The following is a 13,425-nucleotide window of genomic DNA, read 5'->3' on the forward strand; positions in this document are numbered from 1 at the left end:
AAATGAATATCCGCTTTATCCCGTTCGTCCCAACGATCAATCTGCCGTACGGATCATTTTGGTATGTCCTTGACACCTGATGGAATGCATGCTGAGGCCGCCTTTTCTGCTTGCGATTGTTATACCAGTAGTACAGGACGATGAAAGATGGACGAATGGTCATAAACTCTTGAAGAGTCGAAAGATCCATAACCGACACTTCGAATGTGATTTTGAACCCTGAATTGCTGTTTCCGAGAGAATGTAGTATATATCACGTGTTGGTGACTAACCCTGGTCCTGGAATGCAGCTTCAGTACATAACTTACAGAGCCTAAGTCTGCATGCACGAGAATATGATATGTAGGTACATTTCCCATAATCCCATCTATCTATGAAAGTACCAAGACTAGACTACACCTCTATTCCTCATTCAGATCAAAATCCATATTTGGCCTATCCCTCCCCCTTCCTCTTCCAAGTGTATTTCTCCATTGATCATACAAAACGTTATAAACCCTACTTCCCTGTACTCGTAACCATGCGAAACCCTCTTCTAGCGCAATCTCCAGTCCGTTCCCATTGCCTTCTATCGCATCTTGCTGATGACCGAAACCGAGATCCCATCCTCCTCCACCGGCCGTCGAGGATGAATCGTCACGAGAATGTGTATATGGGTTCCGAGGTGTAATAGGAGATATCCCAGCGGTATTGGCTGATGTTAATCGAGTATGTCGATGATGTTCTACCACTTCGTGACGTAGGACATCTTTCACTGTTACCAGGCCCACGAGTTTACCTTGATCGGAGACTAAGATTACTCGAGGACTGATATGTCAATGATCTATCAGCTTCCTTTTCCGCTTATAGTGGAACATTATTTAGTTAGCTCACCCCATACGTCTAAATAGCTGTAATACAATCTCCAATGGCATCTTCGGCGATACCGTCAATGGGATCTTAAGCGAAACAGTGAAATCAGCACTGAGCTTGGTTGCTTTGCTCATGCCTGATTTCTATATAAGCAGTATCATGACCCACCTCATCGACATATTCTCCAAAATCAACCTCCTCAACCTCCACTCCACTTTCTCTCCTTGCAAATCCACCTGCGCCCATGGACGGACTCCTGAATATACTCCCCGTCCTACCAGGGATGACTATATCAGGTCTCTGTAGATGTTCGGGAGCTGACGGTTTATCCGTTGTTAATGGCGGTGTATGCTGGAATGTACAAAGTGCATTAGAGGAAAGGTTGCGCGTTCGTCTTGCTTTATCTGGTTCCACCATATTTCATCAGTCATGCTTGACTTTCTTTACAGGGACGGTATGCAACACATACCAAGAGCATAACGAAGTTCGTTTTTCCGCACAAATCCGATTATTGTCCTATCGCTCTCGCTCTTTACTACTGGGAAACCCTGGTAACTTGTACTCTGTACCATCTCACCTACATAATTGTCTCTCGTCAGCTATTGTTTCCAAGTGAAAAGTATGAGCGACTTACCAATTTGTTGTAGAGGTACACCAGTAGCAGCCATGACAATGATATCTTTCTTCATGACATTTGCAACTATAATGAATGACACGCTCAGCATTCGCCCTCAGATATTGTGCACACAGACGATGCTTACTAGGCTCAATGAATGCTTTGTCTGTGGTATCCTCCTTATCTTCCTTCTCCAAAAATGGATAGCCATTCAATCTGATCATCTGATCGGCTATTCCACCTCCTCCGAACTGATCACTGACCGCCTTGGTCACAAGCGCAACGATCTGGGGTATTGACAATCGCATCAGCTCTGATTTCATGGTTCCGCGACGGGCAGCTACTCACCATCGTGGGAAGGATATACGTTAGAGCTCCTGTGAGCTCGAACATGATAACGACAACAGTTACGGTGATCCTGGTTATACCTCTGTATTCTATTGGTCAGCTCGTTCCGATCTTTACGTCAAATATGCTCAGCTAGCTCACCCTAATGCAGCTGCGGCACCTAAGAAAGCATAAGTACCAGGTGTGATGCAGGGTGCATCAGGTGCACAAGCGGCGAACCAGGGGGCTTGAGGGTACGATCTATAAGAGTTACAGGATTAGCTGAGTCCGATCAGAAAGACTCAAATCTCACTTACGTGTGCATTGCTTTTACCAAGATACCGACCATTCGTCCGAAGGTAGCTCCGACTGCCATTGACGGAACAAAGATTCCCGCTGGTACTTTACATCCGTATGATATTACTACCAAAGCTGTTCGAACGACAGTAGCGATAAGAAGGGAATTGACCATTCTCCACTGCGACGAAGTCCTACCATAATCGGAAAAATGGATGAGCAAAGAATGCTATTCTACTGAATAGAATGGGAAGGAGATATGCACTTACTGACATAATCCCTCGTGATCTCCACCACCTTCGCATTCCCTGAACAACAATGACAAACTTTCGGTCATATCTATTCTCAAGAACCTATTCATATATCCCACGAAAGCCGTAATGATCGCTAGAGTGACAGCTTCGGCTATTCCATGGTTGGCTAGATGCTTTCGACGGAACGCAGCCACTTGCAAATTAAATTTGATGACGAAAGCCCCGTACAGTCCCTGCATAATGGAGAGATAAGCTTCAATGTGAAATTCGATTGACGATAGCAGCTTACCCCGAATATACCAATGATGATGTAAGCTGGGATTTCGAAGTAATGCCAATCTCTATCGTAAGACACTTGGAACAATACCAATTTTCCGGTTCGGAAGGGATCCATCGACTATCTCATCACTGTGTGAGTTAATCCGGATATGTATAGAAGACAGTATCTTGAAAACTCACAGCTAAGGTGAAAGTAGCGACTAGAGCACATACGAAGCTTCTCCACATTGTACGATTTGAGAAAGTTTGGTTCATTTCCTGATAATCCACATCAGTGTTCGGTATCTATTGTTTATGAGAAGAAGGTTCCTCACCTCGATAGAGAATAGCACACCACCAATGGGAGAACCGAAAGCGACTGCAACACCTGCTGCACTCGAAGCAGTAACGATCTCGCGCATTTTCACTGTGTAATTGAATTAGTTTAGCATATCCGCAGAACTTAGTGAGAGACAATACTCACGATGACTCCGATCATACCTGCTAAACAACCTTGCTACCACATTCCCTATACTACAGGCGACATGTACCGACGGACCTTCTTTACCGACAGACAGACCAGATGCGATGGCGAGGGGCTAAAATGATAGTAGATATTTATGAGTTTGCAAATTATGCTTCAAAGCATTCGGACAAACTTACAAGTGTCAAACCCTTGATTAAGAACGTTTCTACACTCAAGAACCCTTTGATGATGAACCCTCCTAATATACATTTGATTTCTGATATACCTGATCCTGCAGCATACGGTGCAAAGTTCTTCACTAAGAAAGCAGCAGAGAATGAGAATATACCCTAACAAATAGTAAGAACAATCAGCATTGGGATCCCGAAGGTCTATCTGGTACTTTGATGGATTATTTGACACGAGACAGATCGACTTACAGCCCATAGTATATAAGCTATCCAACCAAAAGGCCAAACCCCACCCCATCTCCTCCATTCCGCACAACTCTCAAACTCTTTCGTTATCTCCAAACAACAGTATTTCTGCGTTAGCCACCATCCGGTAGTACAATATCCTAATTTTATATCTGATAGCCAAGCTGTTATGATTGATATTAATGCTGCTGAGATTCCGATCGTTACGCCTGTGAAAGCGAGAATCCCGCATAATCTTAGTCAGTCGATTGTCAAAGAAGCAGTGGCAGTGATCATCTGGATCCAGTGGAATGATTCAGACTTACCTACTAAGGTCACAACTACCCAGCTTTCACCTTCCTCCAGACCTTTCCGGATCAACCTCCATATGTAGCCGAAAATGCCATCTATACGATCTAACCTAGCTACAATGGGATTTGTTGGTCCTTTCGACTGTACTGTCCTTTCCAGCAAAGAATCTTGAATCCAATCTGATCCCAATATCAGCTATATTGCACCTGTTGCTTGGATCGCGCAGCTAATGAGACTTACCGACTGTACTGAAGTCTTCATACCGTCTATTCATGAGGTCAGCTTACAATCTCCAACAGATGTATCAGGGCAGCTAACCTACCTCATAAGATCTTCTCTTTCTGCCTCCTCCGCTCTCAGTTCCGCATCACTCAACTCCCGCTGGTGATCGTGTCCATTCTCAGCTGACAACAACTCATGTTCTTCGAATTCCTCCCTGTCCGAGGTTGGCGGGTATGACATATCGTTGTTTCCAAGAAGCTGAAAGCGTACCCTTTCATACTCCAGCCTTGATATGTCCGTTCCTCCCTGCCTATTGTGTTTCCTTGGTATAGTAAATCAGAGTTGCTGGGCACTCACCAACAGCAAGAACAGTGAGTGCATCGTCATGTTCAATTCCATCTATGCTGTCAACCACAACACCGTCGGAACCAAAACCAGATACTCGAACGTAAACTACGCGTTTCAAGGTTCGAGCCACGTGGAAAAATCCCCCTACCTCTAAGAAAATAATGTGGAATTTATCTGATTTAATCCCAGATACACATACAATCCTCAACAGGTCAGACACACTCAACCTCCGATCCTTCTTTGCTCTCTTCCTCTCTCTTCCTTCTCAACATATCGAGTTATAGTCACAGCATCCATCCGTATTCTATTTGTGTCGTTGAAGTGGTGTCAATGAGCTCACGGGAATATCAGTCCTCATAACATCACATAACAGACTGTGATCGAGCTCTCATAGACCATAGCTCCCATTATATACATAAACCGTATATTCCCCTTTCTACCCGTTTGTTGGGTTGGGGAAGGGTGAACCTGTAACACGCTCTCAACGTAACGTACAGAACAAGTCAGTTGTAGTGATTTGGATCACGTCCAGATGGATAATAACAATAATTGGCCTTGGAACATCTTGAATCGTTATTGGTGCGCATCTATCTACCCATCTATCTCTTCCTCTCCAAACCCAAATTGTGAAAACTGACGTAATATCGTTTGTTGTAGTCAGGATCCCACTCAACGAGCCTGGGTATCAAGTCAACTTCATCAATCGCCTATCCCACCTGGTCAATCACCTGAAGATTGGTTATTGGCCAGATCAATGGTAGCTGAAGGGATGACCGAGGCGGAAGCTTGGGCACAAGTGCATCTCTCACGTCAAAATCAACAACAAAATAACGGTAACACCAATCATACTAACATGTTTGTTCAACAACCAACGGTCTTTCAAAATGGATCACCATATCAAGGTAGGTGTTAACTCTGTTTACCTCATTCTTTCTCGAATCGCAATCAGTAAATGCATCACACTTCGTCAACACATAATCATTGCTATGAATATCAACTGCCCTTATCCAGAAAACAATGATTATGAGCATTTGATTTCCTGTGCACGTATTCAAACATTGAACGGTTGATCGTCTGTCATTTCAAATGGGTTGTTCCATTCATCCTGACTCCCATGTATGATGGAGCTTGAAAGGAAGGGTGGAAGACAACAGGGTTGGAGTTTGTGTGTTGTGTATGGTGTGTGGGAAAGGTGTGGTGCGGTGCGGTGTGGGTGTGACAGTGGAATTTGATTGGTCCGAGAAGTTCAACGTCAGGTGGAGACCACGCGACTCTCCGTACGATGTGTCACGTGACTCGAACTGTTGCTTCACTGTGGCATGTCGGTGGCGGAGATTAACCTCAATAAGGTTCAAATCGTTATACCCTCAGATTGTTATGAATCAAATCGAGATGCATCGGGCTGATACATTGCATAAACCTTTGTGTAGGCCATCAACAACAGTTCTTCGATCAAGTCAATCACCCCAGAACGAATTCGCCTTACGGCTATGTCTCTTTGCAAGATGTCGCTCCGCAAGTCCAGCAACTACCACAACTACAACCAAGAACGCAGAATCCGCTTGCCCTTCTACAACAAATTCCAGGTGTCACGCTACCTCCACAGATCCTCAACATGAGGTGAGTTGCTCATACTATCTGCGATGTGAATATAGCTGAGAATCAAGACAGTCCTGAGCAGCAAATGAATGTATATCGATTATTCAGAGAGCAACAAGAACGTGCTAGAAATGCTGCTAATCGCGGAACCCCTGCATCAATTTCTCCGCAACTCTTACAACAACCGCAACGTCCACAGCAATTACAGCATATCTCATTTCAAGGTCAGATCCAGCCACAAGCACAAGCACAAGCTCATTCTCAGCCCCAGCCTCAAGCTCGACCACCAGTCACGGTCGATCTTACGCAAGATGGTAGCCCAAGGGATGAATCACCAATCCAACTGATCCCACCCGGATCCTCACGAACGCCATCGCCTATGCCTCACCATACACTGTCACTTCAGCCTGCACCAAGCAGGAAGCGATCTCTGGTCCCCATTCCAGCACAGGAATCGGCCAACAAAACAGTAAAGAGAATCAGAGGAAATTCATCTTCTTTCGCAGCACCCATCAAGATAGATAACAACAACCTCTTGAATGAGCCTAGACCGAAAGCTTCCGGCTCTACGTCTGCTAACACAGCTGCTGCTGAACCGATCACCATCAAAACAATTAGACCGTTCTTATCGCCCGACGCACTGAAATTACCTAAACCCGCTCAATTATTCAAACATATCCGTAAAAGGGAAAATAAGAAAGGTGAAATCCTACCACCGCTATTCCTCCCTTCACCCAAAGAGGTATTGGAGATTGTTAGTGCATTGAGGGATCATGCCTCTCCTGAATATCTTAGGGCGATGGCAGATGACGAACGATACTGCGACGTATGGTCAAGCTGGTTATTGAAGTCTATCAAAGATATCGAAAAATGGGAAGTAGCGATCGTACCGATCTTACAGGTGATTATCTTTTTCTCTCCTTCTTCTTGTTGTAGTAATCGGCCTGCCTTGCAAAGATGCATATTAAATATTTGCGAAAAAGGTGCTGTGCTAATCAAGTTGCATTTGATATCATTCTGGCATGATGTCATGAATAGGTTTTGGCCAAGACGGACATGCCGATTGATGAGATTGAAGATACGAAAATAAGGATCCGAGCTAGGAAATTGGTCAATCTCGCGAATGAGAAGAGTAAGTCTGCCTCTCAACGTGTACGGTATAACGGTAGAAGCATGGGCGCTCATGGTAGTTCTGCTCATGTAGATTTGGCAAGTCGGTCGGCCATCCAATCTGCCTTTCAGCGATACGATAGCTACGTGGCCAATGTACTTATACCACAAGGGAGACGAAGTGCACCAGATGATGACGAAGATGATGATTCTAGTGAGTACTACATTAAATGTCAGATACACTGTCGGCCTGGTACTGATAATTTGGACGTTGTACGATATTTTCAGATAACAAGAAAAGGAAAATCGATCAAGTTTCCAGAGACGATATCAAGCCCAAAGTCGAACCGGGAGCATCAAAACCTTCTTCATCCAAAATACCAGCTATCAGCTCTGTAGCCAATGGATCTAAAGCCCCCGTTAAACCATCGTCCAGTAATGCTTCGGGTAGTAGCACGAGTGGTACTAAGCCAGTAGCCAAAAGTGCAGCGGACATGTCATTCTTTGGGGCCTCATCTTCCGCTTCATCTAAAGCGAAAGGCAAGTTACCGGATATCAAGAAAAGACCCACTCAACCTCAACCCCCTCCCTCAGCAGCAGCAGGGTCCGCATCAGCGGTGTCAAACATCCTACAACAACTCAAAGCGGGCCCGGTCAATCCAGTGGCACCTCCTATTCGAGCCAGTAGTGGTATTCAGGCTGGACCGGGGGGTTCGACCGAGGTGAAAAAGGAAGAAGATGTCAAACCTCGATATAACTCTAAAGGGAAATTGATAAGGAACGTCAGGTTCAAAGATGATGTGAAACCTGAAGATGGAGGTGGAGCTTTGGAACAGATCAAGGAGTTCAGGCAGGAAGATAAGGAGTTTGAGAGATTTGATTGGGAAGAAGAGGTGAGTCCTTTATTCCATCACTGTATGCCATACATACGGTTATGATCGATGCGCTGTACTTATTGTTCGCTTTGATATGGTAGGCCGATCTACACGGACGTAGTGCGCACGATCTGGACATTGATGAAGGTGCTGCTCTAGCCTCGGCGAGGGGACACAGTATGATAGAATGGTATGAACCTTCTTGTAAGTTTCTTCTTCTCTTCGAGTTTGAGTCTATGAGAACCACTGACTGATCTCATGATCGGGTACATATAGCTTATAACGAGGAGATCCGACCTGTGGAAACACCCGAATCGACCGCTCAAGCCTCAAGAGAACGCGAGACATTAGCACTCTTCAATCCACCTGGTCAACCTGTTCCCGATCCATCCGAGCTCGACGTGAGAATAGTGGAAGGTACCAACCCGCAGAGGGAGATGGAACCTATGAACGCAAGTGAAGAGATCTTGAAATTCCAATCGAGGGGAAATTATCAACCTCAAATTCAGGCTCAACCCGGGTCAAGTGTATTACCTCAACAGGATTTAGGAGATCTTTTGAAAGGATTAACAAATATCATCCCTCCTGCTCAGGTTCAACCACCACAACAGCAGCAACAGCAACAACAAGGTTATGGAGGTGGATTCGGATATGACCCTTATTCTACCCATACCCGAACCCATGGACATGGACATGGACATAATCAACCGACTTGGGCAGGCTATGGTAATGCCAATGGTCAAAATAATGATTATTCGCATACGAGGAATTACGAGAATTACAATACATATAATCAATCCAGGGATTCAAGACCAATTGATAGAGATCCGAAAGTTCCTATTTGTAGATTCTGGTCTAGAGGAGAGTGAGTACGAATCTACGTCGTGGCGACCACCCGATGGACTGAGAGCTGATGAGAGTGTTGGATTGATTAGTTGTACACGCGGTGATAGATGTAGGAATCGACATGTCTAGTCGATGATACGTCCTTTCAAAATCACTTGCCTCTCAATCAACAGAATCGCTTTGTATTAGTGCTTGATTACATTATGTTGTTCGTCTATCCATTCGAACCTTCATCATGATTCTACGATCATTAGTGCATATAATCATTCATGTTCCGTTCATTGATTCGTCAGTTTCATTCACTTCATCATTCAAACGTTTTCAAACGAGACACCAAAAGGCAGAAAGGCAGAAAGAAGTTTTCCCCTGCCCATGTTATATTCGTCTTGCAGTAGTATGTATAAGCATATATTACAATCATTGTAAAGTAATTCATGATCAAAATTTCCAATATATAATGATGCATCGTCTCTTTCATGTCATATTATACTGTACAGTACACTTAATGTTACATGTATATCCAACTCAAGCAAATGAACAGGTGTCTCCATACTCTTAGGTCCTGCTTTTGTTTTGAATTAATACGATGCATGACAGACTTGTATGTGGGCAGGTCGCCAAACTATAAATCATCAATGTGACGTTTTGGTGAGTTAGTAGAAGGATGATAGTGTAGTTAGTCGATGGCTTGAATGTTGAACTTTTTCGATTGCAGATTTTGAGACTGTCATTAATTAATTTCTATACATCTCATATGTCACATGAAATTACTACAGAAATGCTATCTACCTACGTACATGATATATCGTATCATATCTTATCGTGTATTTTATATATTTAGGATGTCACACTAGTCAGGTTTATCGATCATTGTCACAGATGTTGTGAGGACGAAATGGGCTGATATATGCTTTACAACAACTCATATCCTTCTTCCTCATTCTCTACCTTAGCTGACTTGTCCGATCGTTTATCTTCTTCAGACACTCCTTCTTCCTTATTCTGAGTTTCAGTCTCAGCCTCGACCTCTTTCTTCTCTTCGACTTCAACGTGGTCCTTCTTCTCTTCCGCCTCGGGAACTGAAGGTTCTTCTTGGGCTGGTTGCACTTCGGTAGGGAAAGTCACTTTGATGGTGTACCCATCGATCTCTTCCTTGGGTTGATCATTAGCAGCAGGAGTACTTTCGGGTTGAGCATCGTTGGCAGAAGTCTCAGGCTGATTATCGAATTGATCCTGAGGGGCAATAGTTTGTTCGGTAGGGGAAGGAGTATTATCGACTTGAGGAACGGCTTCTTCTTGTTTTTGGTCATCCGAAGTATCCTCAGCGTTAGATTTAGCTACTTCAGCATATGACTTATGTTCATTCTCCTCCTCCTTATTCTCCACATGTTCGATCTCATGTTCAGGTTCGTGATCTTGATCTTCTTGTAGATGTTCGTTATCACCAATAACACTGGTGGTTTCCGATCCGGACCAAGATCTCTCATCTACTTCATCAGGTTCCGATTCTTCACCGTTATCCCTCTTAGCTTTGACCAATTTCCAAATTTCATCCTTCTGCTTTTCCAACTGTTCAATCTCCTGCTCGACCTTTCTTACCAGCTCTTTTCTCCTCTTTCGGATCTCTTTATCGCCGTTGGAGCTGATACCATCCGCCTTGAGCAGAAGTTGGAGGTACGAGTTGGCTTGGGTATGGTAAGCCGAGTTGGTCTTGTTGAATAATAATGGAGGAGAGACCGTTTCGGAAGTGGAATGAGCGAAAGACAGTCTAGAAGGGAAAGTGAATGATGATCGGAGAGATTCAAGTTGAGATTCGATAGAGTCAAGTGCGGTGATAGAGGAGGAGGAATCGGTCGAGTCGGTCGAATCAACAGTAGCGGGTGTGGATACAGGTGCAGAAGCAGGAGTAGGAGCAGGAACAGGTTTAGGTACTTCCTTTCTCTCGCCTTCAGCCCTCGCTTTTCCTTTGTCCTTCTTCGCAGGTCCAGTAGCACAAGCTTTCTCGCAAGATTGAGCACATCGGTTCTCACAAGTACCTTGACAATCCTTAGAACCAGTCTTATTCTTCTTGGTCAATTCCTCAGTTAAGGCATGTTCGAAATTACCAAGTAGATCTCGTAAGAATGGGTTGACATCGGTGATTTGATCGAGAAGAGAAGTGAATGGTGGTACTTCCTTTTGAGCAGGAGCCTCTTCCTTTTTCTCAGTGGTGGCAGTAGATGGTTGAGCGACGTTGGAAGAGGTCGAAGGGACAGGAGGGGATTCCTTCTTTTCAGGTACAGCAGAAGCAGGGGTATTGTCCTTCTCTTCTTCTGTCTCCGAAGCCTCAGGTTCGAAGACTAAACCGAATTGACCAAGGAACTCGTTGAGACCTTCTGGAATACTATTGTCTTTCGCTTTGGCGTTATTGATCGAAGACGAAGATTCAGATTCAGAGACTGGATCGACTCGAAGACCAAGGAATTGTGAGAGAAGTTTGTTGATATCTTCGGGGAATTCTTTCTTGTCCTTCTTCTCGGTAGTAGCAGGAGCAGATGGAGCTGGAGCTGGTTGTTGAACTTCTGATTTAGGTTGCTCTGGAGCCGATCGTGGTTGAGAATTCGATTCAGCTGGTGCAGTTCGAGCTTGAGAAGTGGTCTCGGTGGCGGTGGGGGGTTGAGACTCGGCATCAGGAGCAAGGTGGAAACCGAATAAAGGACCGAAAATATTGTTCAACTCTTGCCACTCGTTCCTTTCATTCGAAGGAGTGGACGATCTTGAAGTAGTGGGGACGGGAGCAGGAGCAAATCTATCGACGCAGCAGATATCAGTATTTGGATTCTGATTCTGCTGACCGGCGATAACCTGATTATGACAGCAACAGGAAGGAGAGGGAGAAGGTTCAACTAACCTTCTGTGGCATCTAGCTTGTGTACAGGCTCTCCTTCTAGCTTCGGCGTCCTCTCTTCTAGCTTGAGCAGCAGCTAAGGCTGCTTGACGTCGAGCTTGAGCGGCCAATTGAGCGTTAAGCAACTCGGCCCTCTTTCTCTCGATCGCTTCAAGGTATGCTCTCTTTCTCCTTTCTTCCTCAGCTTGTTGTTGAGCTCTGATAGCTTGGGCGATCTGTCGTTGTCGTTCGATTCTTGCTAATTCGGCTCGGATAGCTGCTTCTCTTTCAACTCGAGCGGCGGCTTCTCTCGCGATGGCTGCTTCTCGGGCAGCAGCAGCTTCAGCTTCTTCCCTTCTTCGTTGGATGGATCGGAGATGAGCTAGAGCGGCTTGTTCCTCTTCTTCGATCGACGAGTAATCGTAGGTCGGGGTGGGCGGCGAAGGCTGAGGGAAGAAGTTGAATTGTTGGTGCGAGTGAGGATGAGGGTAGGAGTACGAAGGCGAAGGGGTGGCCAAACCTCTTCGTTGTTGGGCAGAGTGAGTGAAGTAAGGGTGTGGGAACATTGTGGTAAGTGTTTGATAGCTATGCTAAGTTGTGGGTTTAGTGGTTTAAGTGTGTAAGTGTGAGTATGTGTGTGAGCGTGAGTGTATTGAATGAAGATGGAAATATCAGTAAGATGGTAATTAATGTATGCTCTTTATACCTTTTCAAGATGAATTCACGCTTTGTAATCGTTGTATGTCCATGGATGTGTCATGGTACTTCGGTGTATGATGAGTGATGTATGACACCTTCGGTGAGAATGGGATGGAAGTGAATGGATGGTGTGAGAATGACACAGGTGATGACAGATCATTCGCGGATCATCGCAGAAGACGCGAGTGCGTGCAAGGGGGAATCCAGTGGAGGATTCTACAATGTTCCAGAAATATTACGTAATAACTCTCGCATTCCTCCGTTGTCTTGTGCGGTGTAACAAAGGAGGTGTCTGTGTGCATTTGATGGTAACCAAGCATCAGCATCTGTTAGACCCTATTTACCATCAAAGTGATCGTCCTTGATCCAAAAACGATATCCTTCATGGATATTTCGCTGTTTCTGAGCAATTTGAAAGCAGGAAAAAAAGCACTTTGACTCAAAAAAACAAAAACTACAGCACCCGGGATTCCCAAGTGGTCCCCCACCTTGGTACTAACCGAGCGATACCCAAGTTAACTTCGCAGAGCGGACGGGATGCGGTGCTTTTTGGGTTCTATGGCCGTAGATATTATATATGAGTTAACAGCGTTCATATCCCGAACAATTTCTTCTCAAAGGATCTTTGATGGTACCTTTTGTGTGTGACTGTCTGTGCTGTATACAAAACTCTCCTAGCGCAACGCACGGTGTCCCAACCAGTCCTTAGACGGCGCTCTGTCCCCATTTTCATTTTCCTCAATGGTACTACCAGACTAGTTGCACATCACCCTACTGAACTATCTCCGAGCTTTGAGATTCATAGACATCGCCGAGCCAGCAACGGTAACAGTGTAAGTTGTCGACGATACTACTCTTACGCGTCGTTGGTCAATCCCCGAACAATCACCCTCGGCCGCTTTGACCCCGTAAAACGCGGATCTCACATCACATACAGCAAGAGCATCGGATGGCCGAGTTAAAGTCCCGTATCTACAAACAATTCATTTCGATACAATCAAGTTGGGCTCATTGAGTTTCCAGAATCGTATAGAAACCTTTATCCATCTTGATATAATTGTA

General features: G+C 44.9%; 3 protein-coding genes and 1 non-coding gene across 4 annotated transcripts; 1 reads left to right on the forward strand and 3 right to left on the reverse strand.

Moving 5' to 3' along the window:
• Positions 1-401: 401 nt before the first annotated feature.
• On the reverse strand, positions 402-4,260 carry V865_003988 (uncharacterized protein; the record flags this gene model as incomplete). Its single annotated transcript, XM_066227774.1, has 19 exons — positions 402-807; positions 874-938; positions 1,021-1,256; positions 1,322-1,429; positions 1,487-1,552; positions 1,614-1,755; positions 1,817-1,898; positions 1,958-2,056; positions 2,113-2,286; positions 2,362-2,579; positions 2,636-2,743; positions 2,806-2,883; positions 2,940-3,031; positions 3,089-3,203; positions 3,268-3,420; positions 3,511-3,716; positions 3,813-3,977; positions 4,039-4,064; positions 4,121-4,260. The coding sequence occupies 19 exons, from the start codon at positions 4,258-4,260 to the stop codon at positions 402-404; spliced, it is 2,679 nt and encodes an 892-aa protein (XP_066083871.1).
• A 640-nt stretch (positions 4,261-4,900) lies between these two features.
• V865_003989 (uncharacterized protein) lies at positions 4,901-8,821 on the forward strand (the record flags this gene model as incomplete). Its single annotated transcript, XM_066227775.1, has 9 exons — positions 4,901-4,947; positions 5,026-5,270; positions 5,799-5,988; positions 6,040-6,868; positions 7,006-7,099; positions 7,172-7,291; positions 7,366-7,970; positions 8,054-8,156; positions 8,229-8,821. 9 exons carry the CDS (start codon positions 4,901-4,903, stop codon positions 8,819-8,821), a joined length of 2,826 nt encoding a protein of 941 aa, XP_066083872.1.
• An 889-nt stretch (positions 8,822-9,710) lies between these two features.
• V865_003990 (uncharacterized protein) lies at positions 9,711-12,230 on the reverse strand (the record flags this gene model as incomplete). Its single annotated transcript, XM_066227776.1, has 1 exon — positions 9,711-12,230. The coding sequence occupies one exon, from the start codon at positions 12,228-12,230 to the stop codon at positions 9,711-9,713; it is 2,520 nt and encodes an 839-aa protein (XP_066083873.1).
• Positions 12,231-12,815: 585 nt separating this feature from the next.
• On the reverse strand, positions 12,816-12,930 carry V865_003991. The gene has a single exon (XR_010725582.1). It is a non-coding gene; the product is annotated as a 5S ribosomal RNA (ribosomal RNA).
• Between the last annotated feature and the right edge of the window lie 495 nt (positions 12,931-13,425).

This window comes from Kwoniella europaea, chromosome 1 (genome assembly GCF_036810445.1).
Source record: "Kwoniella europaea PYCC6329 chromosome 1, complete sequence".
Lineage (NCBI taxonomy): Eukaryota > Fungi > Basidiomycota > Tremellomycetes > Tremellales > Cryptococcaceae > Kwoniella > Kwoniella europaea.